This window comes from Symphodus melops (genome assembly GCF_947650265.1).
Source record: "Symphodus melops genome assembly, chromosome: 20".
NCBI classification, from domain to species: Eukaryota; Metazoa; Chordata; class Actinopteri; order Labriformes; family Labridae; genus Symphodus; species Symphodus melops.
In genome coordinates, this window is record NC_136710.1 from 5709880 (window position 1) to 5737075 (window position 27196).

General features: G+C 42.8%; 2 protein-coding genes across 2 annotated transcripts in view; both read right to left on the reverse strand.

The window, feature by feature from the left end:
• Nucleotides 1-27196, reverse strand: part of ppp1r14bb (protein phosphatase 1, regulatory (inhibitor) subunit 14Bb) — a 190008-nt gene that overhangs the window by 114794 nt on the left and 48018 nt on the right. The gene's annotated exons all lie outside the window — the stretch shown is intronic.
• The window catches only part of slc8a4b (solute carrier family 8 member 4b), an 83109-nt gene that overhangs the window by 31164 nt on the left and 24749 nt on the right, over nucleotides 1-27196 (reverse strand). The window contains exons 3-12 of the mRNA XM_079371411.1: nucleotides 11583-11844; nucleotides 10333-10472; nucleotides 9897-10049; nucleotides 9587-9814; nucleotides 9060-9473; nucleotides 5802-5912; nucleotides 5552-5704; nucleotides 3198-3294; nucleotides 2896-3087; nucleotides 1678-1870 (exon numbers count right to left, since the gene is read on the reverse strand). Coding sequence (XP_079227537.1) covers nucleotides 1678-1870; nucleotides 2896-3087; nucleotides 3198-3294; nucleotides 5552-5704; nucleotides 5802-5912; nucleotides 9060-9473; nucleotides 9587-9814; nucleotides 9897-10049; nucleotides 10333-10472; nucleotides 11583-11763 — 1862 coding nt within the window. The 5' untranslated portion in view covers nucleotides 11764-11844. The remainder of the gene's footprint in view (nucleotides 1-1677; nucleotides 1871-2895; nucleotides 3088-3197; nucleotides 3295-5551; nucleotides 5705-5801; nucleotides 5913-9059; nucleotides 9474-9586; nucleotides 9815-9896; nucleotides 10050-10332; nucleotides 10473-11582; nucleotides 11845-27196) is intronic.

Sequence of the window (27196 nt, forward strand, 5' to 3'; positions counted from 1 at the left end):
CGATTTCACAACATCATAGCTCTTTTGTTTTTTTCCCCCTAATTGCACCAGCGCAAAAATTGCAGACAGCATCTGAAAGCACCATGGCAACAGCTGGCCAGCATGCCTGCATGATGCGTCTTCACCCTCCTATATCATAAAAGATGAGTGAGGAAAACATTAAGTAAGAAAAAGCTGTGGACCTCCAGCTGCAAGGGAAAACGTGTCACGATGTGGCCTGCTCGTGAGCTGCATTTCTGCGGTGATTATGAGTATGTGCGTGTGTGTTTGGACGAGCGAGAGCATTGTGTGTTTTACAGCATGCTGCGAGACAGCTGAGAGACACATAGATCGATCTGACTTCAACTTCTGTCTGCTGGAGTTTTCAACTATCGGTCCCAACTTTAGGGCGAGCGCATAAATTGTGCAGCATTAACCGTTCACCTCAGTGTGAGTCGACATCCATCCACAACACTGATACAAACGTACAGTGTATGTCTGGCCTCAGAGAATGAAAGCACACTATTTGCTGAAGGGGAAAGGAAGGATCTCGACCTGTATTCAAACTATTAATTATCCCTGATCACACACACACATGAATGTATACTCTGCCCTTGTTGTGACACTCAGACCTGACTGCTGCTGGTAACAAGCTTCTTGTTCATTTTTAAAATTCTGGTCTTGCACACCCACACGTACATTTGTCATGATATACTTGTGAGCACCCTCTCTTGAAGCCTTGATCACAACGACATTTCATGACTTAAGAAATTAGAACTAACTGATTATGATATGATTTTTTTTTTTTTTTTGTCTGTGAAGCTGAAGTCGTGACACTCGGGCACCTTTTGAGCCAGAAATGGCCTCACTCCCAATGTATTCAACTAGCGCAGGGATAGAAGCTCATGAGTGCACACACACAGGTAGACACACACTCGATCTTCACAGTCCTTATCGATGGGCAAGCCACAGACAAACAGCTTTCGAACGGCCTTGCCAAGAGTTTGCTTTCCCCCTCACAAAACCACACACTCATCCACGTAGTTAATCAAACTATTCTCGTTAACATAAGAGCTTTAACCAGCCTTACTTTGTCATGCTTAAGCCCTGATTAATATTACTGACCTTGCCAATCAAGCACTTGGAAGAAAATGAAGACAGATACATTTTCCTCACTTTGAAATCGGTCTTTTCACAGATTTAGTTTAACACCACACACACACACACATCGGCCCCAAGAGGCACTGAGGAAACTGCATTCCCAACCGCTTTATGTATTGGTCAATTTAACACAGCTAACATCAGCAAATTAAAAATGCATGTGCCCAAGGACGCCAGAGCAAGTGTGTGTGTGTGTGCAAGCATAATAATGCAGTAGCCTACCTTGAAGAGCGGCGATATTACACCGTTATCTACCTAATAGAGCTATTTATACAGTGACTGAATGTTAACACCTAATTAACCTAAACAGCAGTTCAGAATGAGAGTCAGTCACTCTGAAAGGAAACTGGAACGTGTCATTGGCAATCAAAAGATGTGTCACTCACCTGTAGTGGACGTGTATTAGAAACCACACTGTGTCAAAAGGAACACTGTGCTTTGGGTTTTATCAGATGTTCTGTTTTAAAGATGGCAAAAGTTTCCTAAATGTGGAGACATCACAGTTACCGACGATGACGGCGACGTGTCTGTACTTACATGGTCTCGTCATTCTGAAACTCAAGCTTGCCAGCGGCCAGTTCATAGTCGTCTCCTCCTCGAGCGGTGCCGTCCACAGTCCTGTAAGGGACAGCTACGAGGCCTCGAGCACCCGACGTCCTGAGCACCTTCACCTCCATCACTCCGACGCTCTCGCTCACCCGCTGACTGGCAATCTCGAAGGTGAAGATACCTGAGGAAGGAAGAAATAAATAAAAGAAAGACACAAACAAGCAAACAGTAGGAAGGAAGGAAGGAGGAGGAGAGAAAACACAACACCCTATTATGAACTGGAGGAAAAACTAGAGAGATGTAAATGATGGCTGATAAACACCTACGATCTCATTCACTAGCCTGCTCTCTAAGGTGTGCCATATATACAGTGAAAGGGATAATAGATTACCACCCACTCTCTCCAGATGAAAGATAATTAGCATTAGGTAAACACCCACTCAGCCTCCATCCCTTTAATTCTCTTTGGATGTTATCAAACTCTTGTGACTGAACAACATTAAGGGCGCTGGATCTCCTTCAAGCGTCTCCTGATTGTTTTTTTTTTCCCAGGTCATCCTGGGACTCTGCCGCAAGGCAACAGAGTCGTGTGGATTCAAAATTAAGCTGGCAGGATGTGCTCAGTTTCTATCCGATCTCTGTCGTTAATTTTAGAAGGTGACAGTGAATAAGGTTATCCCTTAAAGGGTGATCAATAAAATCAACGTTCAAGAACACCCCCATTCACTCGCAAAAAAAAAAAAAAGCTGAAGGAAGCTTCCCCTTCCACGTCATCACAGAGTCGAGAACAACCAATCAAGAGGGAGTTTGACTTCACTTTTCGTTTTGCCGTATTAATATTCAGCATGTTGCATGTAACGCCTTTAAACACTGGGAAAGTGATCGCTGGAAAAACGTTCATATCGTCAATCTTAAACTTAAACAAGCAGATGGAGAGCGTGCCTGTCGTGCTGAGCTGTGGTAGTGTTGAACGACCCAAGAATGATTGAACTTGTAAATAATGAGTTGGGTTCAGTCCTAGGTGGCACAAGCGTTCAAATCAATTTAGCTTTAATGTCTTATTGAGCGTCTAAGTGTGACTAACAGCATGAGCCTTGCCTTTAATGCCTCAAGGTTTTATCAAACACTACATCCTTGACTCTAAATCATGGAGGAATTAAAGTAAACATTTCAAGTGCATGACTTCAATTCAGAAGTTCCTGATACCTGCATGGTCGTCATCGTAGATGGTGACCGTCGCCGTGTGGTTGTCACCCAGCACCGCTTTTGGGGTGACGCTGCCATCCAATGGGGCGGTGCCAATTTCAGGATAACCAACCAAGCGAGGGTTGCTGAGGTGGACGTAGAAATACTCGTCCTCCTCAAAGATGTCGTCGTCAATCACTCCGACCGTGATCTCTGATGAAAGGAACGTTTTGATTGTAATTTTTGTAACAGACTGACTCACAGCACCAATATTTATGCAGGTTTATGTTGAAGCTGGGGGAGCCAGCTGGGGCCATTTTTACCTTTGAGCGTCTCTCCGGGCTTAAAAACAAGCGTTCCCTCGGCAAACTCATAATCCGAACCTGCGTTCGCTGTACCGTCCTCTGTGCGATAATCCACCTGGGGGAAGGGGGGGGGATATGAGCACAGACAAGTGGGGTGAGACGAGGGAGAGACGGAGCGAAGAGAGCCGTCAAAGATGAAACAGAAAGGGAACAGATATGGAAAGGGTAGATAAGCACAAAGGGAGAGGAAGAATAGCGAGCGCAGAGAGAGAGAGAAGAAGAAAAATGGAGGAGAGGCATTTGGGGAGAAGAGAACAGAGGGTGAGAGAAAACAAGAGAAACAGCTTCATTAAACCGAGCCCTCTGGTCAGATACAGTCTGATAATGAAGACTTTGAAGATAGTACAAAAAAACTTCCCCTGTAACCTTTTCTTCTTCTTCTTCTACTTCTCCTTCTCCTCTGTTCTCTCTCCATCTGGCCTGTTTATTAACACTATCTGTCCTGTTCAAAGGCAGCTCACATAATCACCTTTGTTTTGTAAAAGCAAACACAGTCTTTCAGCCGCTATGAAGTAGAAAACAAAAAATCTGTATTTCTAAATAATCCGTTTCTGTTCTGAAAAAGGCAAAGCTGGATCTGTGACTCAGTGTTGATGCTTCTATTGAAGCCCTACTCTGGGTTTAGCTCTATTTATGACTCTTAATGAAATGTCTATGAATGGCACCGCTCTAAATATACTTTTCAATACATCCATCACAAAGGTTGATGTTGCTGGGACTCCTCAATAGAGTTTTATGAGAATATTAGTTTGGTTGTTATAATAAAAGCAGGAGAAAACGATTTTCACATTAGTTATAAATACTTAAAGCAAAGGGAAATTCAATGTTATCAATTGTTTTTTTAAACATGCTACACACGTACACCAACAGGATCCTATGCATGCACTAGTGGAGAGATGTCAGAGTGAGTGGGCCGCCCCCTAAAGTCTTCTCAAGTCAATACATCTACGTGCTTATATGTAAGAAAATCAACTCAAGAAACTCAAGGAGCTGGGGTCCTCACATATTTTTAAATCTAACATGAAAGACCTGGACACAGAGTCTATAAAATGTTGATGCTTTTAGCTCATTTTTTTGGTTTTAAATCAGAATCTCTGGTTCAGCCTCCCAATGTTTTTATCTCTGTGTTCATGTCCAGCAGGCAACTGGTTCAGACCAAAAGCAGTAAAATGCATACGACACAATTGGTTTAGCTTGTAAAACCGGTGGAGCATTGAGCAGCTAAAGAGACGTGGATAAAAGAAGTTAAGCTTGAACTCATACTGAGCAGGTGGACAAAAAGCCACTTTGGATGTAAGCTTATGTTTATCATATCTGCAGGATGTGTAATAGATGTTTGACAAGCTTAAAAGAGATTGTGTTGTATTTTCTCCTTGTTTACAGATGGGCACATTAACGCAGGTTTAAATGCACAGTATAGTTGGTCGTTCCATTAAATGATGGCATTCTGTTACTTGGTTTTTATTGTCTCTTTGGTGCTAACGTTGCAAAACCTTTTCAGGAATTAAATGCTGTGTGCTTTTGGAAGTTTTTCAGGGATTATAAAAGGCTAACAAAGGTTTGCAGTCAGGGACTGAGAATAGCACAGTTGTGTTGATACAAGTGTGTCATCAAGAAGTGAAAAGCCCTCTTTGCTCATGATAATCATTTGTTCGTCTTTGAGCCTTTGTGTGGGTTAAATAGGCCACTTCACTTCACAAAAAACAGCCTTCAGTAGACCGAGGCCAACGCTGCCAGCAAACCGTTACAGACAACACTGATGTTGCATCGTATTTTCATTCGTATACGAGAAAAAGAAACGAGGAGGCGCAGTCTTGCAAAGCCCCTGTTGTGAAAGGGAGTGGATCAGATATCACTAAGTAATCCCTAAGTAACCCCTAAGTAGCCACTTTCAGGAGCGGTGCCAAAGATCAATGAGCCTTTGCAAAAGGATGTTATGTCTTTGAGTTACAACCTGAGCGTAAAGCTAAAAACATATCAAAGGTAACAGTTGTGTTTTTTTTGTTTACCAAATCGCTGTTATAACCCATTTCTATCTTTTTACACACCTCTGACCAGAAAAGAAAACAAGGATGCTCAAAGCCTCGAGAGTCATGGGAACGATCAGACCAAGAAACTGGAAAACTGCCAGAAGTGTGAGTGAAATCAGTTCAAAGTCGTTTTTTATTTTCTCTGGTGTCTGTGCCTGTCTACGTCTTTTGGCTTCCCTCCCTCAGACTCACTCGAACCTTTTCTATAAACACACAGCTCTTCTTAGCGACCCCAGAGCCTTTCATTAATCCCAGGCATACACATAAAACACGAACACGAACCTTGACAGTAACTCCAGGGTCTCCTCCATGTCTGGCAACGGTCAGTTTCAATGAGCCACAGTTTTCAAAGCACTGGTACAGAGGCGGTTCAAACTCCATCCTGATGGTGTGGGGGTCGTCCTCTTGGGCCTGGGTCTCATTGCTGCTCACCACCTGGAAGAATGGATTGGAAGTGTCATTTCAGAGGCGAGCGTGTTTCCTGTGTGGTGAGCAACAGGTCTGGCGGTTTTAAGGGGGGGAATTGTCTCACCTTGCGGGCCTGGTCAGCAGCGTGCTTCTTGAGAATGTTTCCAGCTCCGATCATCATCCTGGTTGCCTGGATACGGTAGAAGGCTCTGCTTTTCTGCTGCTGCATCAAAACCTAATTGACAAAGACGAACCAATTAAAAGTTACATTGAGGTGCTTTAAGAGCCTTGTTCCTGCTCCAGTAAGGTGTTCCTATTGGTGCTTTTTTTTTCTTTTGGGGCCATTTTTGCATTATTTGGATTGAAAAATTGAAGAAAGACAAAGACCCATTTTGGCAGGAGTGTAGTGTTGTAGTACTAAAAACCGGTCTTGGTCTTAATACCATTTTCCCGATGACTTTTTGAAGGTCTCTGTCGAGTCCTGGAATTGAAAGCACTTTTTACCCAGTCTGGTCACAGACTGAGACTGGCCTTACTCCGAAAGTTAAATCAAGAAATGTTATTTTTCAAGTAGTTACTGTGATTAGAAGGGAAAGTACCTTAATTTTAATAATAATATTTAGGTATACCCATCGCAAGTCAGTGACGCGCCTCCTGCACACAAGATGATGATTCATCATTGATATTTATGGTCTTGGTCTTGTCTTGTTCTCGCCCTGCCTCGGTATCGGTCTTGACTGGGTCTCGACCTGTAAGTGTCTTAGTCTTGTGTTGATCTCAGCTTACTCTGGTCTAAGGCATGTCTTGGTCTTTGTTAGTGTGAAAACAACAAAAGTGGAGAGAGTGGGCGATGACATACAGCAATGGACCAAGGTCAGGTTATGTCTATCGTTTGTCAAAGTGCTATCAAACTGAAACTAAATAGTTTTACATTGTAGCTCTTTATCTGTTTTCATGAATGATGAACTTCTACATAATGCATTAGGTTGTTGTTGTCAGTTTTTCTACTCTGAACTACAAACATGATGTGCTACATCAATCTATAAGATAAACTTTACTAACATTTCTTTCATAAAAAGCAATTAAATATCCCAGAGATCCACCAAACAGAAACATATAAACTGGCCAAAATATTATAGTGATCAGTAGATTAAAAATGACCTTGCAGCTGGGAATGATGTTATTTATTCACAATAAGTGGAAAGTGAGTCAGCTTTTTTGCTCTTCCGAGGGATGGATTCTGTAATTGTTTGTTTACTTCAACTTAATCTTTTTTTTTTCTCCAGAGAAACTTGGCTTAAGTTAATAAAAGTCCAAATCCAAGAGGACTACTGTTCATTTCTTAATTAATGGTTCATTACAACTCCAGACCCTTTATTTACCCAGAGCAGTTTAATCTCTAGTGCATCTGTCATTCTTATTTACAGCACGATGCTGCAGGGAGGAGCTGCAGGGAGATGGAGGCCTGAGTGCAAACAAACATCTGAGAGCGTGCCCCGTGCACTTTAAGGAGCCTGCCAAACACGTTTCCTTCCCTCCTTTTAAAAATCTGATTAAAAAGTCTTGAAGAGGACACAAGATAAGAAAGAAGGGGAGTGGCGAAAGGGAGGCTTCCACAGTTTCTACAGTGCAGTTTGAAAGGATTGAAAAATAGAGGGTCCTTATCATAACCTTTGTCTTTTCACGAGGGACACCTGGGAAGCTAGTATCTGTGAGAAGACACAACAACAAAATACTAAACTAAAGCCAAATTTAACCTTCAGTTAAATTTGAAAACAAAGCACTGACAGTTGTTTCAATAGCTCATGAATACTTCCTAACAATTGACAGTCTATCTTCCCCAAAAAACCTTAACTCAAGGTCCACTTGCAAGCTTTTGGAAGAACTTTTGAACAAAGAGCCCAAAGACAAGTTAAAGGCTCACAGAAAAAGGTCACAAGTGGACCTTGTATTGCACATTTTTTGTCGATCTATATCCACCAAAGGATGACGTTCTCACTTTCGTAACGTTCATGGAACTTACCGGGCAAAATATCACCTGGATGGCAGGCGGGCTGCACATCACAGTGCTGTCAATGAAGCCGACTGCAGGCACCATCCTCATTGCAGACTATTGGTTCATCAGCACATGACATAACATGAGGGTTGCCCCTTAAGAATGTATTTTACTATTTTACTTTCTGTGAGTGAGATTGAAGAGAGTGTGTGTCTGACACACAGCCAGCACTTCAATTCACTTCCATTTGTTTATCTTTAGTTTGTTTGCATGGCTGAGATTGATGAATAAGGAGGTTCACTTTAATTAACTTTAGAATTTCAGTATAATGTAAGCTGAATAGTTAATTAATCAAATACACAATATGTTTTAGTAGTTACTCCTTGAACATTTCAAAAACTTTTCTGTGTAACAGCTGTTTGGTGTCGTGCCGGCTATCACCCATAAGACACCTTGTTCACATCTAAATCTGTCACAGTGTCACCTCCAACACAAAGTCACCCTCAAGACAAAAGGAGATGCATATGAAATGTGATGCACGATGTTATGCTCCGTCATTTTGTTCGGTGAAAAAGGCTTTTTAGCTCACAAGCTGAGAAAAGGACTAAACTTTAAGGAACAAAAGTCAAGACAGGAAAACAGAAGAGCGAACAAGGAGAGCGACATGAGAGCAGCAGCTTACAGGCATCATATTTATACAAATGAAGAGATTATCTTTCAAAGGATGACCAAACTAATACACATTAATGTCCTCGTTTCATTTATAGATTGACCCTTTTTTTTGGAAAGAAGGTTTTTTTTTTTTTCTATTTAAAGAGCATTAGATAAAAAAGTTAATACCATTTTCTTTGCATCAGGCACAGAGTAAGGGATTAGCTTAGCCTAGCATAACAATGACAGCAGAGGAATCTATGGAACAAACAATCCTCTCTCTGAACGCTCGAAATAAGCTCATTATCACTTCTAAAGCTAATTTTTTAACAATGCACAAATATGATTATACAGGCTTGAAGGGACTATAAAGTTGCTATTCCAGCTATATTTTAGCAAACCCCTTCAAAGATACTGGGTGGGTCACTGAGACAGCTGCTCTTTTTCCTCTAAGAAATAGCTATATTCATATGACATAACAACCTTTTCTTAAACTTTATTGAACAACCAGAGTGTGATTGTTTGTGCTTCAAACTTAAGACAAAGCTGAATGAGCAACTTCAGCTAGACACCGCTTCAACTTAACATGTTTCACCCCATACATATCTTAAAATAAATACAGGCTAAATACTATTCTTTTCTATGCTATTGTATTTACTTTACCGTACCATAGTATACCCCTCTACTATGCTGTTGTTTAAAGTAACAAGCTAATGCAACATTGCTCCTCCTTACCTGATAGTTAGCCATCTCAATCAGTTGCTCCATGTCTTTATCTGGGTGCCTCTGCTTTAGGTCCTTCAGTGTCCTCGCCATATCCCTTCTGGCCTCGTCCTCTTCATCCTTTGCTCCTCCCTCCTCCATCATCCCTCCGTCTAGCCCGCTGTGACAGTTCAGTGCCATCTGTCCATCGAGCTCGAGCATGTCCATCTTGGTGAAACCCCCCGGACCGAGCGCTCCTCCGCCCCCTCCATCAATACCTCCTAGCCCTCCGTCTGCCACTCCCTCAGTCTCAATGATGATGCCCCGATTCTTGTCTGCACGGTAGCGCTTGCGGACATATTTGTAAAAGAGGAGGCGGCGGTCGGCCACCCAGGCCTGCACCACGCAGAGGGGGAAGAAGAGGAAGGTCAGAACCGCCTCCCATACCTATAGAGAAGAGGAGACAGAGTTGACAGCACCCTCAATGTTCCCTCCTTTTTCTAATTTTGCACAAACTTTTCTCCTGTTTTTTTAGCTTTAGCTTGTCTCTTTATCCTTACCTCCACCTCTCCAGGAGAGAAGAAACTCAGAATCAGGTACAGCCAAATGTAGGCGAAGATACTCCAAGCCGCTGTGACGAAAAACACTCGAAGGTGTTTAATTTTGCGTGTCTCCCCATCGGGAACCACGTACACACACAGGGCGATGATGACGAACATGTTGAAGGCAGCGCTACCCACGATTGTGCTGGGGCCCAGAGAACCAGCCTCGAAATTGTGACCACACACCTAAAGGAGGGGTGAAAATCAGATTATGGTGTTCCCATTACTTTTTGTATCAGTTAACCACCCAGGCACATATTGTACTCACCTCAATAACAGACAGCAGGATCTCAGGGGCACTGGAACCTAAGGCCATTAGAGTGAGATTAGAAACAGTCTCATTCCAGATCCTGACCGTGGCCGTGGTGGTCTCACCATTCGGCCTCTTTATTGTGATTTCCTTCTCCTGGGAAGTTATGACCTGGAAAGGACAGGAGAAGAGAAAGTATGGAAATAAATAAAGAGTTTTAAGGAACGGCCGACACCAATCAACAACAATTAAAAGTGGAAACCGAAGGGAAAAATAGAGCAAAAGAGATGATACAACAAAGAAAAAGAAATAAAGAAAGTTGGTGGTCAGGAGGTAATGCAGGAGAGAAAAGAAGACAATGATGAAAAAGGGGAAGAAGAAACCGAAGGGATCATATACCGCGAGGAAAAACTCACAAATAAAACAACTCGATTGTAACCAAACAGGTGCCTACCTCTATAGATGACATAAATCGGTCCGCTATAATGCTCATGCCCAGAAACATATAGATGAGTGCTACAAAGTACACAATGGCCCGCGCCACTTTGTCCCCAACGGAGGGGTTCTGAGGGTTCCACACGGGCAGTACCACACCTGAAACAAATTAAAAAACAGATAATCAAACAAAATGCTGCAGCCAAGAATCACAAGAAGCTCTCAATGGAAATTCGGTAAAATAAAAGATTTGGCTGGACAACCTGATCAAAGATTTTAATCAGAAGTGGGCGATTTTCCATATGGTTTAATTCGTCCTGCTCATACTTAATGAATCGGATCAATGCATTCTGGGTTGAGGACAGCACATTGGCACCAGCAGACGATAACTCACCCGTCCGCTCGGAGGCAATGAAACACTGTTGCCTTTAATTAGTTTGGCCGCCCTGGTGTGGTTGTGTGATAGATATACTGCTGACATTGTTTAACTTAAAACAGTGCATTAGCACCTGGCAACTGGAATATTTATGTTATTTTATTTGCAGAGACCCTGGATGGGCAGCACAAGAATACACTCCCATATGAGATACAAACTATGGAAAATCGTTGATATAGTCAACATAGGAATAGCATAGCATAGCGATGTAGCTGATTTCAACAGAAATGTGTACTCCCACCTGTAATAAATGCCCCAAATGACTGACTATGACGTTATAATAGTATATTTTATATGTTATAATGGCTCTACATATCCTGGATGGATCACACAACCAAGTCAATAGAGATTTGTCTATTATATCTACAGGATAGTTACCATGGGGGCACTTACTGTACAGCTATATAAATACAGTGAAGCCATTGATTCAATTTATCCACTGCCTCCATTCTGGCAGAGACGTAGTAATCAATCATAATGTACAGGAGTAGTTATTGGTTCCTACACTTAGTCTATTGTGCAAGCCTCTTAAGAAAGAAGTATTGTAAATGAGCCAATTAAAACGTATAGAGAAATTGTATTATCTCCTAGAAACGACCTGCAGGAATCTGCTGTTTATCAAAAACGAACTGTACCTTCATTATGTTGAGCTTTATTGAACCTCTGTGAAATGAATCGCTTACACAGATTACCAAACATGAGTCCTCTTAACCCTGTCATTACTTAACTCTTCAATAAGCCACACGTACTGAAGGGTTAATAGTAGACATTAATCCTCAGTATTCATCTTAATCCTGCCTTTCATAAACACATTAAAAGGCCAGTTTGCTCACCTTCCTGACACGGGTCTCCACTAGCTGAGCAGTTGCTCTCAGCTGCACCTGCGTGGACGGATCCAGGACATGATAGGAGGAATAAGCAGGAGAGGAAGAAGAAAACGAGGGATGAAGAGAGGCGAAAGGGGGAGTGGGAGGTGAGCGAGGATGGAGGAAGGGACGTGGCAGCTGGAGCCATTTCTGCTGCTGCTGCCGCTGCAGGTCCTTCACTGGACTCTACTGGTTCTACTCAGTCCGTGTGGCGTGGAACGTCCAAATCCTGGAGGTAGAGAAAAGTAGATGATGTTGTTATTCAACCCTTCAATCACACCAAGCCGTTGAATTCCTTATTCATTCCTTCTAACTTCTGCTGGTTCTAAAAATACCTTCTGTTATTTCATTTCAGCTCAAGTGCCTTTAATTACAGCGTGTATGAAATAATACAAGTTGAAAACAAATGAATCCACAGCTGTGTGGTCTGTTTGCAGAACATGTTTATGGCTGGTGGCTAACAGTGACAACATTCTTCATCTTAAGTGAACTCGATAGAAGTTGCTCTACGGTACATTAAAAACAAATCAAAAGAAACAATAAATAAAGGTCATTACATAAAAGCCAATCTGAAAAAGAGCCTGAAACTATGATGTTAATGATGATACGCTTGCAGCCATCGATCGTAATAAAGTTAAAATAATAAGGCATGCAATAACGCTGAGGTGGAACTAAGCAGATTTAAGATCCTCAAGAGCCCAAAAAAAAAATCAATCAGCTCTTATTTATAAAATGGACTGTAGAAAAGTCAATAACAAAGTCTTTTATCTTCCTCTCGACCACTGAGGAGACAGTAGAAACACATTTCTATTTGTAATATATACTCTAAACTTAAGGGTTGTTTTCCATTCAGACTTAAAGACAATAATGTCCCCGAGCACCACAGACTATAAACTGACTCAAACAGCACCAGGCAAAGCAAGAGACAGGCCTCTCATCCCTGAAAACTGAAAACTCTTAGAATCATTTCTGACAGAAAACAATTAACTAATTTAAACTGGAGTTGGCCGAGTGGTTTGATCGGGTTCTCCTTGGCTTTAGTCCCAAATGCTCTCCAAAACATAAATACTTCACTTTTTATTAAAATAGCAGAATTTAAGTGGACTTATGTTTTTTAATTTGAGCCATGAAGGAAGAGCCGCGTGAGAGGCTAAGCTCAGGGCAAAAAAAAATCTTCAAGTTTCCTGCTCATGCAATCTAACGTTTAAACTTGGGGTGTCCTTATCTTTGTATTATGAACATTTTATCTGCAGCTAACTAAAACGTTTAAAGTCTGCAGATAAACTGGACATTCGGAGCATCCCCTGCCCCTTTGTGCAAATCATGGACTCTATAATATAGTCTCATGTGGGCACGTCTTTAAACGTACAGTTTACACCACTGTAAGTGTGTGCAGCCAGCTATAAAAGCTGCACTTTGCTGCAGATTTGACACTGCTTTACAGTGTTTGGCAGTAAACATTTGGGGAGTGTAGAACAAGCAGTCGACAGCGGGGATACAACAGCAATATGTTTCCATTACAACGAAGCGAAGCGGCTGTTATATTGGACCAGAGCTAATAAGCTGTGAAGGAAAACAGACACACACAAAAAAACTGAGGCGGAACAGTTTGAACTCACAGAGACAGGGTAAATCACTGCAAACGCAGAAAACAGGGGAAGAAAATACAAACACACACACACACACACACACATGAACAAACGCACACCACCAGTATCAGTCAGCCTTGTAGTATAGAAGTTGCTGACCTTGTGCTTGCATACTCATTCACACATACTCTAAACTCAGGGTTAGTCAGCCTTGGGGGACAAATTGCTGACCCCGTCTTAACACACACACACACACACACACACACACACACACACACACACACACACACACACACACAGTTAGTCATCTGCCGTGACATTAGCAGGGAGTTGCTGACCCTGTCTTCATCTATCTTCCAGGGTCTCGCTACACTGACAACAACCTGTCACTTCAATGCTCAATCCCATCTCTCCTCCACTGCTTCTCTCCTGTTCCCTGTTCAACCCCTCTTTTTTTCCATTTTGGTCACAAATTAAACTTTGAGTTTAGTCTAAAGGGCTGAGGATTTTTTTTTAAAGTCACAAATCCCACCCCAGTGTCTTAGGTAAGTAGTTTTGACCACGTAACAAACCATCAGGCTTCAAGGAGAGCACAGCGCAAACTCATCTGTGGATGCCTGACTAATCGTTCCCTTTTTTCACACACATAAAAGAATGTGCACAGTTTGAGCACTGGTTGAATTGAATAAGAACATAAAGGCTTTGAAACTTAGATTTTATTTTAAATTGAAGCCTTTTCTGCCAGAACCTCAGGATTATGTAATAATGCAGGTGTGTCACATGAAAAGAACAATCCGAGGCTGAGCCTTGCAGCTCATTGTGATGTGTCACAAAGTTTGAAAGAGAGTTCAAACAAAAGTTGAGGCACCAGCAGGAGCAGAAGAAGTAGATGGATGATGATGATGATGATGATGATTTTGAAATATTGTTTTTTTGTGGAATTTTTTTCTATTTCCTGCTAAAAAGCCGTAACATAAAGCAACTCAACCAGCAGTTCAGTTGGAGAATAAGGGTTGTTGCTGAAGGTTGCTGTGGTGGAGGGGCCTGATATCTTTTCATGGGGCCCAGAAATAATGGCCCCTGCTCTATGTCCCCATTTTCTACAAGCCTTAACTCACAAGTACCGCCCAGCCTACTTTCTCTTTCTGTCTCTCCTCCTTGCCTTTCACCAGGCTGCCCATCGTTTTCTCCTCCACCGCCCTCTCAGCCTCTCCATCAGGCTCCTTCACCTCCAGCTCACTTCTGTCCGAGTATCTCTGTGAGTTAATGTCCTGTCGTCCTCCGTCTTTCTCAGCCTACGCACCACTTCACGTCTCTAGCACCTCTTCATATTCTCTGCTCGCTTTCCTTTCACCTCTGACCTATCCACCATCATTGCTCCTTTAATGTCATCCTAAATAGTAAACAATCGGCCTCACATTCTCAGCATAGTATTACAAACTGTTGGAATTGGAGGATAAATGTGGGCTAAAACAGTGGCTGAATGCAGAATTAAACAGCTCAGGTTAAACATGCAGCGGTGGCTGAATTTCAGCTTAAGAGCTCAGGTGTTAAGAATTTCCATACATCATTTTATGCGCACACAAAAAAAAGCTATTAGCCTTTTGGGCTGAGTCAAGAAGGTCTTTAATTTTCAGCACTGACTTAAATGCAACCCTTTCAAAATAATGTGCATACTGCGTGTCATGTAAATTCATACAAAAAGTAGACCCAACCCTAACCCCAAAAAGGCAATTTTTCATTGAAGGATAAATAGGAACATATGCAGAAGGTGCTACACAGATTCCACATAATGAAGTCAAGCTGAATACTAAAACACACAGAAGACTGAACAGATCCTTATCTTTATAATTGATACATCCTGGAGGAAGGAAGCTGGCTTTAGGATGAGTCGTAATAGTCACAGATTTGGTGTAACAAAGATAAACGGGGCAAGCTTGTGCTTATTGTGCAAAATAAATGATCAGCTGATTGCACCTCTTATTGTTTTGGTCTTACTTTCAACCATTCCAAAATGGCTTCTGAAATGCTTTTGCATATATGAGTGCATGTATCTATGTGTGTGTGTGTGTGTGTGTGTGTGTGTGTTTTCCTTATTCCCCCAAGCCTTTGCCTTGTAGGACATGAATCAATCTGACAGATCGTACACACACACACCATGACCTGTTCTGACTTTTCTCTGCATCGACGATGATGCTCATGTTTTTATTGTGCATGAATGCATGCAGACATGTATGTACTGTAAAATGCATGTATGTGCAGACACAAAGGGTGCAATCTTTTATCATGCAAAAACACACGCCTGAGAAAAGCATTGGTTCTGCTTTTAATCAAGCTGACGGGTCTTCAGTTGTTAATGTGCATTTTGTCTGCTGTTGCATGTTTGGTAAATAATTTCACGGTAGGATGTTAACTTCATTCTTATATAGGTGGAAGTGTGGACGACGCTGATCTACAAATTGCAGTGACAGGCACGGGGGGGATCCACAGATTTTACATGTTTAATCCATGCTACTGTCGTGTTATTGTCATCCTCCATATGTCACAACCAGGTTAACAGGCAACATTTGCTGCTGATGACCGACTGCCATCAGCAGTCACAGTGAGCGGAAACTTTGAGATGTAAATCTCACCAGGTGATGAAAGTGATCGTTCATCAAAGTTGCATTTACAAAACAAGAAGATTTTCATTTTCTTGACAGCAGATCAGCGCTTAATCAAGGCAGCTTTTAGATTGATGGCTTCTTCGGCATACATTAAGATGAGACACCTGCTGCTGTTCATATTTTAAAAAGCATGCTCCTTTGATTCGTATGCTGTCACTGTATTACCAAGTGGCTGAAGGATTAAAACTTTCCAAGGGAATAATACTTCAGTGAAATATCTTGCTTTTATGCAACTTTCAAAGCCGATTTTCAGACCACAACTAATTCTCTCACACGTATACGTCCTTCATCCCTCAGCTCCCCCCTCCCCTCCTGTCTCTCTCGTCTTCTCCCCCTGCCGTTTCATTAGCCAGGTTGTGTAAGGCATAGACAGCAGCATACGGATGCTAACATCTGAAAACAAGATTTTGTGATTAACATAAGCAAAAATGTGCATCTTGATTTGATTGGTATTTCTTTGACTTTCTCCCTCAGTTGTACCTCTTGTGATGAATGTTATTGTGCCAATAGAAATAGTCTCTATGAGTAGGCGGGGCCATCTGTCTTCCCCCCACATGATGGCAGGACTAACTGATGGAGAGGAAGGGGTTCACTCACTCAAAATAAAGAACTTCTGGAACACGTTTTAAGCAGTTTTGTTGCTGCAGCTGAATCAATAGTCAGAATGTCGCATATTGTGACTTTAAGGCAGAAGAGAAAACACCAGCACAACAATTGTCCTGACAAGTCACCTGGACAAACAACCATGGGGAAAATAAATTGTTTGCCTGAGTTAGCAGAAGCTAAAAAAAGGAGCACAACTCTAGCCTAAGAAATTGAATTTGCAAAATGTCAAGTATAGCATGTGCAGAGCGCCTGCAGGACACGATGAGGGCAGACAATGCACATATTCACGCCCACTGTAAAACACATCACGCAGACACAAGCTACGACCCGCTGATTGAAGGCAGTAAGAGCACTGACCATGGTTGTTGATTCGTATCTCATCAGCAGCGTTCTGCTTCTTGCGGTCATGAATCACCACACATACATGCACGCCACACAAGCTCTCTCTCTCTCTGTCTCTCTCTCTCTCTCTCGCTTACACACAATCTGCATCATCCCAGGGTTAAATGACGTTTGATTCATGACATATTTGCACGCTCAGAAAGCATTCCTACTTTCATTAGTCCATCCTTCTTTTTGCTACGTCCCTCCCTCCACCTGTCCTTCTCCTCGCAGCCCGAAGGAGTCACGTGAGTGACTACTCAGCAGTGAAGTGAGATCATGTCATTGTATTCGGTGCAAATCACCTGTGACTGCTGGAACAACCCTGAGGAAAGTGTGAACTAAAAAAAAAAAAAGGGCAACGGTAGAGTTACCATTTGTGTAATATGTCTTTGCCCTCCAGCCACAGACTTGTTATATAACTACAAAACAATGGTGGCCGGACCGGCACTGATGAACTCTCAGGGGAGCACTATTTTTTTTATTGCTTTTATCCATTCAATTTTTAATCCAGACTCATTCCCATTGTTTTATCACTGTAGTGCATAATATGCTCATAAACTTTAAAGATACTTAACAAGAGGGAAGAACAACAGTAAGGTAGAAAATGAGAAAAAAAAAAGTTACCCTTTAAGTCAGAGTTAGAGTGGCAGTTCAACTTGTTACCATCTCTGTGTCTCTGTGTCTTTATAATTAAATCCCTAAATACTCCGTGTGTTTGTCTTAAAGGGACAGGTTCTTTACAAGCCTGAACATGCAGTGATGCTTTTTTAAGTTCAATTCCTGATCTCTGCGTTTCTATGCACCATTCTTCTTGTAGCTTATTAAAGTGACATCATGGGCGCAGTGGTGACTGCGTGCATCCCCATGTATGGAGGCTATAGTCCTCAACGCGGGTGGCCCAGGTTCGATTCCAGCCTCAGGCCTCCAACTCCCCTCTCTCTCTCTCTCTCTCTCTCTCTCCCTGATTTCTGACTCTGTCCCCTGTCTATATCTAATAAAGGCATAAAGGCCAAAACATAAAGGGACATCATATCATATCAGTGACCTCGAGGGGTCAAACTGCTGTCAGCATTTGAAAGGGGATCAAAACGGGTGGGTTTTTAAACAACTTGCAGGTCAGATTTATTGCGATGAATGTTTGAGAACATGGAATAGAGTGCATTTTTAAAGCTTCAATAATGCCTTTTAATTCACTAAGCTTACCGGCCTCTTTGCCTGAATTGTTCTTTATGGTCTTCTGGGATGAAATTTCATTTTTTAATCCCCATCTCAAATATGCATTTTCTCTTTTGCTCTCCTTCTCCTCTGCCTTCCCTGTCCCCATTCCTCCATTTTCTTGTTTACCCCTCGCTCTCTTATACTCCCATGAGCCCTGCCTTTGCCTTTTTTTCCCTCCTTCCCCCACTACGCTCCTCTCTTTCTATCCATCACTAACAATGTTGTTATCTTTCCTCTGTGAGAGGGACCAAGATGAAGCCAGCGTGACTGATCTTGGTCATATCTTTAATGCCTGTGTGTGTTTGTCCATGTGTACGCATGTCTCTGTGTGTGCAGGTCCGTGTGTGTGTGTGTGTGTGTGTGTGTGTGTGTGTGTGTGTGTGTGTGTGTTCTTCCCTGCACCTTAACTGGTGTTTCATCTGTGTGTGAGAATTGGCAAGTGTGTGCATGGTTATATCATGGTGTGTGTGACTGATTTTTGGCTGCCCTGTGGAAGCTCTAGGCTGGGGGTTGGGGGGGGGGGGGGTTACTTGGGTTGTGGGGTGCTGGTGCTGGAAGTTGAGAGGGAGGCAATGAGGCGGCGAGGCAAACCCAGGAGGGAGCGGTTATTGCAGGCTTGGAAAGCCATGAAGCTGGCTGACTTTGGTGCACAGAGCTCAGAGAGCTGAGTTACTTGCTGAGGACAAGATTAGAGTCGAGATGAAGAGCGGAGGATGATGCAACAGGGAGAGAGAGAGAGAGGGAGAGAGAGAGAGAGAGAGGGGAAGAAAGAGAGATGAAGGCGGAAGGGAGAAAGTAAGGGGATTGACCAAAAGAAACCAAAGCTCTGAAATAAAACCCCAAACCCAGGAACAGCAGAGAGGAGATGCACAGAGATATGACAGAGGTGGAGAGAACGATGGTGGTCCATGAATGTGTGTGGCGGTGGGATTACAGCTATCGAGCGGCTTATGAGATGGGTAATTAGGCAGATTTAAGGGCGATAGCTAACGCGCCCCACTGGGACGTGGATACAGCTGTCCAACCATGTTAAGAGAGTGCTGCGAAGTGCTGCCCATGCTCTGCAGCACAGTGCAGATTGAAGGAGATGGGCGAACGCAACCCAGCGGAACAAAAAGAAAGACATGAGGGATGCAGCCTGCTGTCCCCTCCAAACAGAATTAAAAGTCACTTCAGAATGTTGCACATGCATCAGTAGGCTTGTAGTTTACAAAACTTGGAGGAGTGTAAAGGTCTAATAAGGATTGTGCAAGCTGCAGACATCGTGTCCTATACGTTCAATGCATATTCTGCATTATGTTAGATATGTTTGCAAGTAAAACATAGTGATATTGGGATTTGTAGGTGCCAGTGATGCATCACTTATCAGATGAAAATGAGTCCAAAAAGTTGCACAAACTTTGGAGTTGCATAATTGCAGCAAAACTTCCCCTGCTTATTTCTAGATGTGGAATCTTCTCAAAAATACACATTCAATATAAATGTAATATTAAACTCAAACTTCAATCACAGGCTCTGTGTGTGCATTTGTTCATGTGTGTGTGATCAGCACTTGAGTGGCCACTCAGTGTCTCTCCCAACTGGACTCTGCTCAACATCGATCCATCACGGTGCTCGTCCATCACTCCAGAGACAAACGCACACTCTCTCAAACAGAGCACGCTTCCACAAGACACAATCATAGCTTGCATTGTTAACAAATCACGCAGTATGAATAGCAGATATGCTAATGTATAAATGCTTGAGTATATATGCAAGGTGCACACACACACACACACGCACACATATGCACACACAGAGCATTGCATGTTACAGTATGTATAGATGTCAGCTTTAGTATGATGTGCAGACAATCGGATCACTCCTCTTGCCAAGGTCACAAAGGTTAAGACTGTGTGAGAGAGAGAGAGAGAGAGAGAGAGAGAGAGAGAGAGCCTGTGTGTAATCTCACTACTGCTTTGGTTACATGTTCTCCCTCATTGCTCCTCTGTGTGATCCTCTCTGTACCTCAGAAGCCCGCTCTGTATTTGAAAACACTTTCTATTTGTTTGACATGAGGCATTAGGTAAGACGACTCTGCCGCCCTTGAATATTTTAATAAAAAGGAGAGAGTGACTTGAGGCTCAGGACTTAGAGCATAGAGGAGTCTCGCTGTTTCCTTCGGCCCCGAAGGAATCACGCATTGCTTGCATAAAATTTCACCACAGGCCACCAAGTTCCTTCCCTGAAGCAATACATCGTTTCCTCTCACGTTCTTTCCTCTTATGTCTAATTCTTCCTGTGATTAAGGATTGTCCAGGGAAATGTAAACCTTTACAAAGCTGCTATGTGATCTTTTGTCACGTTGAACTGTGTGAAGATACAGTCAAACGTTTCTTTCTTTCTTTCTGTCCATTCATTAGCACGCAGTGTAAACTTATGAAAGCCCGTGTGGGCGGGGAGGACATCAGCCAGATGAGGTTTAAAGGGTTTTAATGGGCTGTGACATTAAAACGAGAAAAAAACAATGCCTGATATAATGATGCTATCTGGGTGCATGTTTGATAGAGTGCTTGTTGTACAAGTGCGAGTATGCTGTTCATTAAGAGGTGTGAGTTTTAGTTACAAATATATATATATTTTTTTTAAAGATTTATTTTTGGCGTTTTTATGCCTTTATTATAGAGGGAGGACAGTGGATAGAGTCGGAAAGGGGGAGAGAGTGGGGAGAGACATGCGGGAAATGGGCCACAGGCCGGACGCGAACCCGGGCCGCCCGCGCGCGAGGACTGAGCCTCAATACGTGGGATCGCGCGCACTGCCGCTGCGCCACCGGCGACCCCAGTTACAAATATTTTAACATTTTGTATGCAGAGATAAAAAAAAATTTTTAATACTCTTCTTAAGACGAGTTCTTAACTAAGCCTGATTCCATCTAGTTGAAGTGGGCTGCAGTGTGTGAGCGTGTGTAAGTGCAGGGAAATGTGTGTGTCGCTAATCAAGCCACATAAGCAAGACTAATATAATGCAATAGTTGCTATCCAGCTGCTGAGCTGTGGAGATGATGCTTTAAATTGATTTTGATTGACATCGAGGAGAACATCGAACAGAAAAGTTAATTCAGAAGTGTTACAACACACATGGAGATTGAACCAGTCATATGCAGACGATCTGCAGTCGTGCACCCGTCACAGGTAATAACCACGCCCCTCCTAACCAGTCTCCTTATTCTATCCTGCTGCGTTCTCACATGATGCTCAAAAGGACATTCTGCAGAAAAAAGACGGGGAAAAAAACCCCGAGGGGAGTCGGCAGGAGAAACTCAGAATGAAAGTTTGAGTGAGAAATGTGTCGCACATGCAACTGCTCCTGAAAACTTTGTTGAGTTTTATGCAAGTGTAAAAGCACTAATAGAGCGTGTTTACAGATTCATGTTTCATGCCCTTTGGAAGAAATGGCCGCTGTGGTTGCAAGTGATAATTAAAAAAAAACATGAATCATTCATAAAGCTCTGCACTTGTTGATAGAACAGGGTGATTTTTGTATTTTCTCTCAGTTAAGTGATGACCTTCATGTTGTGCTTTGAAATGACTGCCTGTGGTATTAGCATGAGGATTTCTCTCTCCCTTAGACTGAAAACAACCAAGGACTCAATTAACATATTGGGACAAAGGCTGGCTAACATGAAGAAAATGAGATTGTGTGTGTGTGTGTGTGTGTGTGTGTGTGTGTGTGTGTGTGTGTGTGTGTGTGTGTGTGTGTGTGTTTCAGAGTCAGTGAGGGTGAAGAGTTTACCATCACAAACATCCTCCACATGCCTCGGGGCTTGTTTTAGAGTGATGATGCAAGTTTCTTTTTGCTTCCTTTTCTTTCCTCAGCCATCTCTGCCCGTCTTTTTTTCGCTCGCTCGCTCCCTTCCCTCTCCCCTCACCTCCTGCTGCTCCCCTTTTCGTCTGCCTCTTCTCTATTCAATTCTTCCCCCCCTACTTTCTATCTCACATCTCTCTGTTTCCCAACCTTGTCTTTCATTTCAGTGTCACACCTCCTCTCCCTCCATCCCTCCCTCTCTCTCCCTCGCTTTCTCTCTTGTGTGACAAATAACAGCGATCTTAATAAAAGGCTAAAGAAAATCCCCTTGTCACTGAGAGCTTAGAGCAGAAAGAGAAATAGATAAAGAGACAGAGGTCATTTGTGTGTGTCGTCACAGAGAGGAAAAACATGGAGGGAGAGGGAAAGAGAACGAGAGAAAGCAAACCCAACAACAATAATTGGAAGCTCCATTAATCCCTTCTGATCCCTCTCCCGTACTCTCGACTAGTTGAGTCACACATGCAGTATATCTATCAATACACACACACACACACTTCTTCTTTTCTTTACCTAACTCACACTTTCCAATATGTTCTACCACTTTCTCCTCCATCCGGAGCTCTTGTTCTCTAGGTTTTAAACACACGTTCTAATCTTTGTCACACTCACAGCATCCTCCCACCCCAGGCCATACAGTGCTAATAGCTTCAGTATCCCATTAGTCGCCATGGTAACAGCATAGGGCCAATCATGTTCTTTAAGCTGCCATTTTCCCCCCAACCCCTTTCATCATAAGTGAACTGAGTCTGTTTCTCCTTCCTTCTTCCTCCTGACAAACTGTCTCTCACTCTTTGCCCGTCATGGATGGATTACTGTGCTGGCCTAGCAGGCACAGGCTCAAGGGTCCCTAGGGTGTGAGTGTGTGTGTGCGCATGTGTGTGTGTGTGTGGGGGGGATTGCTCCAGGCTCCTCCGAGAGTTTTTCATGAGTTCTATGCGAGTGTGAAAGCCCTATTTGATTTATTTTTTTTTGCAGAGAAACAAGATTTTAATTGAAAAACAACAACCTGTATCATTAGTAGATAAATGGATTGACTGCAAATTCATCTTCAACTCTTCAGATAACCAATTTGTTTGTGCGTCAGAAATCAAATAGAGAAACTTCCAGCTGCAGACTGATCCAGTTCAAACCTCTAATTCTACAGCTGTGAACATTATGAGGTGGAAAGCACTTTTCTTGAGTGCAGCAATGCAGGAGAAGAAACATGTCAAACGGCTTTATTTAAGCTTTCTTTAAATGAATAAATGAGCGATATTACAGAGCGAGAGAGCTGTTGTGGCGTTACAGCCGTGATTAATGGGATAGGAAAGTTATCATCATTATCATTAGGACTATGAAATGAGTAGGTGCTGCACTCAGTGTGTGTGTGTGTGTGTGTGTGTGTGTGTAGGTGTGTGTGTGTGTGTGTGTGTGTGTGTGTGTATGCGTGCGTGTACATGTCAACCAGATGGGAGAAAGCAGAGAAACATTAGCAGATTATTCATATAGAGATGACATTAACTAAATCAATTAGAGGAGAGGGTTCTCCTCATAAATCAGGCTCTTAAGTGGAGATTATAATAACAGGCTGAAGCAGTGAGCTCTGCACCAACTGGACTCCTGTATACCAAAGGAAGATGATGTCATCACACCTAAAGTCCCTCTATGTGTTGTTTTCTAGTTGACAACCGGGTTGGGAAAGTTAGGAGATGTTTGAATTTTGAAATGTAAGTTTTTCTCCTGTTTGTTTTTGAATACGTTGTTCCATTAGTCGAGTCTTTTGCATACATCTGTGCTCGCACTCTTCTTAACCTCAATGAAACAACTCAGTAACAATTGTGAGTGGGAGGGTGTCTGTAATCACGCGTGAGTGTGTGTGTGTCGGAGTATGAGTGGGTGTGCATGAGCACAATGGGATACCTGAGTAGGAGGAGAGGAGGCTCTAATTATTTAATGTTGCATAGTTTATATTTCCTTCACATGCACCGATGCATGCAGCGACTGCAAATGATCTTTCTTGTCAGCGTTTCAATGACGAGCATGCAATGAGGTTGGCGAGACTTTAAACAGGTACAATGAGTGCGGTAACAAAGTCACACACTGCAGCGCGGATTTAGCAACAGGTGAGCGATTGGCCTTTAAATCCAGTTGGATAAAGGACAGCGAGGCCAGTAGGAAACTGACGTAGAGGGGAAGGAGCGGAAAGAAAAAGGAGACAAAAAAGCGATGGGGTGAGAGATTTAGATTTGGAGGTGAAATTTTAGGAGCTTGGCTGCGGATCAATTCCCAGCATTACCAGAGGCGACGTCAGAGCAGCCTGGCAATCAGCAGCTGAATGGACCTCGTTACCTCAAGGTCACATGCCTACAAACCCACTCACACACAAATTAAACCGGACAGCAGTCTGAAAGATCAAGGGCATGGCACCTTTTCTAGACATGTACAATGCTGTCTTGACTGTCACTCTCTTTGTATTTCTCATTTGTCCATCCTCTAAATAATGTCTGCAGCCTCCTCTCCCTTATCGCCACGGTTTCAGTCCTAACCTGTTTAGGGAGCACAGTGGAAGGATTAGTCGGCAACTTGTATGAGCATTGATTAGAGAAGTGTGCTGGACTTAAATGAGTCTCCAAAGGAGCTTTGACAGAGATGCTTTAAAGATGCAGCAAGACGTCACTCAGTCCCACTTAAAGCTTCAGGTGTTCAATAAGAAGCACTGAAGTCGATTCACATTCTCACATTTATTGACATGCATTTCAAAGGTAAAGAACCTACAAGTGGACACTATGACTGAGTACAGAGCAATTGCTTCCTGAGGGGAAGCCATTTATATCACTTTCATGGTGTAGTTGAGTTGACAGGGGTGAGGATGTGGACGGCAGCAGGGTCAGAGGTGAGTGTGCAGTGTGTAAATGCTACATTTTGTTTATTAGAATGCGCTGTGTTTGTCGGAGCCCCGGCTGTCAGGAGACATCTCCTCAAACTTTATTCTACATAAACTGAACACGGAGCAGAACGCTTCTTTGCCGTGTGGGGATCTCGAGCTTGACTGTGTGACTGGATTAGAACCACATTAAAGTTTCTCAAACTTGTTTCTGTGAGGTTGCCAGCAAGGACACTCACAAACACACACACACACACGCACACACACACACACACACACACCTACGCACACAGTGAAAAAGATGTAGAAAAAGTAACGTGAGAGTGAGGGCACTAATAATATGAGGAGATGAAGAGACTCTCCTCTGTGGGGGGGCTGCTGAAGCCTGAAGCTGTGTGATGCATCATTCGATAAACCGCGGGAGGCTCGTTCTTTAGACCACCACAGGCTCAAATGTATCCTCTCTCCTCCAGGAAGCCCCCCCTTTGTAAGACGGTTCTGAAAACATAAGCCCCCTATGCCCAAGAAACCGCAGCTCATCCCTTGATACGCTTTTGTGCGCGAGGAAAAAAGTTGGCAGCAGAGCCTTCTAATTTTCCAGCCGTTTGGTGCAAAGTCTCTTGGGGCTACGGCTCTTACAGCGCTCGAGCACAGATCAGCAGTAGTGCACTGCAGAGGCACTGTGGTCTGAGTGCAGTGTGATTGTTTTGACCTCGTGTTCGGAGGTCCAAGTGAAGCACCGCGGGAAGTTGTTTCTACCACTGGAACAAGATAATCAGTGTTTGGCTCGTTAGAAAATAAATTCTGTTAATTAACGATCTGCGATCGATAGAGGACGAGACGGCATGAGGAGAGGAGAAGGGCGGAACGGCGAGGAGAGGAGTTTATGTTTACGACGTAGCAGGAAAAAAAGAATGAAGGCGAAAGAATGAAATGCAGCAGCGAGGAAAAAGAAATGAGGGATAGGATGAAAAAGGAGGAGAACTCTGGAGCTCAAGGAGATATAAAGCCTGACTAATATGGACGGTGTGGATTTCCGTTCTAACCTTGAGGAGGAATAAAATCCTATACACACACTAAACCACAAAGACAGGCACGCACATATAAACACACACACACACACACACACACACACACACACATATACATAAAAACACACTTGACTCATGTATAAGCCTCTGGTAAGATGCTGCATCCTGCACGACATCCTTTAAACCTTCCAATCATCTATAGAGTGGAATATACAGCACGCATTACCCACATTGTTTTGAGTCATAATATTGTTCATATTTCATTTTAATGCTCAATCTTTGGACTATCGAGAAGGCAAGGATCAATTTCAGGAGGGCAGTCTAGCCACCGTAGCCTTTGTGGTGGCTCCATTAGCTCAGACTTGTGTGGTGATGGTGGGGGGGGGGGAGAGGGGGGGAAGGGGGGGAGGGGACCCAGACCCAATTTGTCTGCCCTCTAATGCATTCATCTCTAGCTAGCAGGCGAGCTCAGGATGTTTAATTTCAAAATGCAATCAATCTCAGATTACCTCTTAGACCGTGACAATGTGGAAGCAATCCTGTGGCCACAGGACGTTAAAGTAAATCGAGTATAAAGTTAAAAGATCGCCTCAAATTACTTTCAGAATACCTGGCCTCTGGAATAAAGAGGAAATCTGTTCTAAGTGGAAGGTTACAGTGGTAACCAATATATAGCCCCTTTGTATTATATCCTCATTACTTTGAATTAGTATTAGGGTCAACTTTATTATAAGGAATATTCTTTTGACTCATATTCCTAATTTGTCATTTGTTTTATTATAAAGTGCAAACGATTCAGCTTCCAGTGGATCGTGTTTGTGTGCAGATGTTTTCAGTCAACAATAAAGTGGAGAACTTCACATTAGATGAAATAACGTAGGACAGAACACTTACAATCCCAACAGAGACATCAAGTTTCATTTCCAACCAAATACTTAAAACATGTATAGCAATCTCACGCCTCCTTTATTCTGCTCCCTGGTTTACTTGCCACGTTAATTCTCTGAAAACATGGTATCAAAATCTTTTGAAGTCATTGAAGTCATCAACGATAAAATGCAATAACAATAACGCCTTAAATTTGTCTCTTTAAATGTAAAAAACTTCTCATGACCCTTTGCTCCGACCAAACCATCCGATAAGCTTTCAGAAGAGAAGAAGACACTATGTGACTCCTATTTTGTGCTCCAAATTGCAGCAATGTCTACGACTAAAATGGCAATTTGTTGGACAAAAGGTTGCAATAAATCCTGTAAAACCAGCACAAATGCCAGTGCAGAACTAGTCAATGGCGCTTTCATTCCTGAAAAGAGTTTCTTGTTGGACACATGACGATGCAGAGACTAATTGTCCATTATGTAGGTGGGAGCGTCTG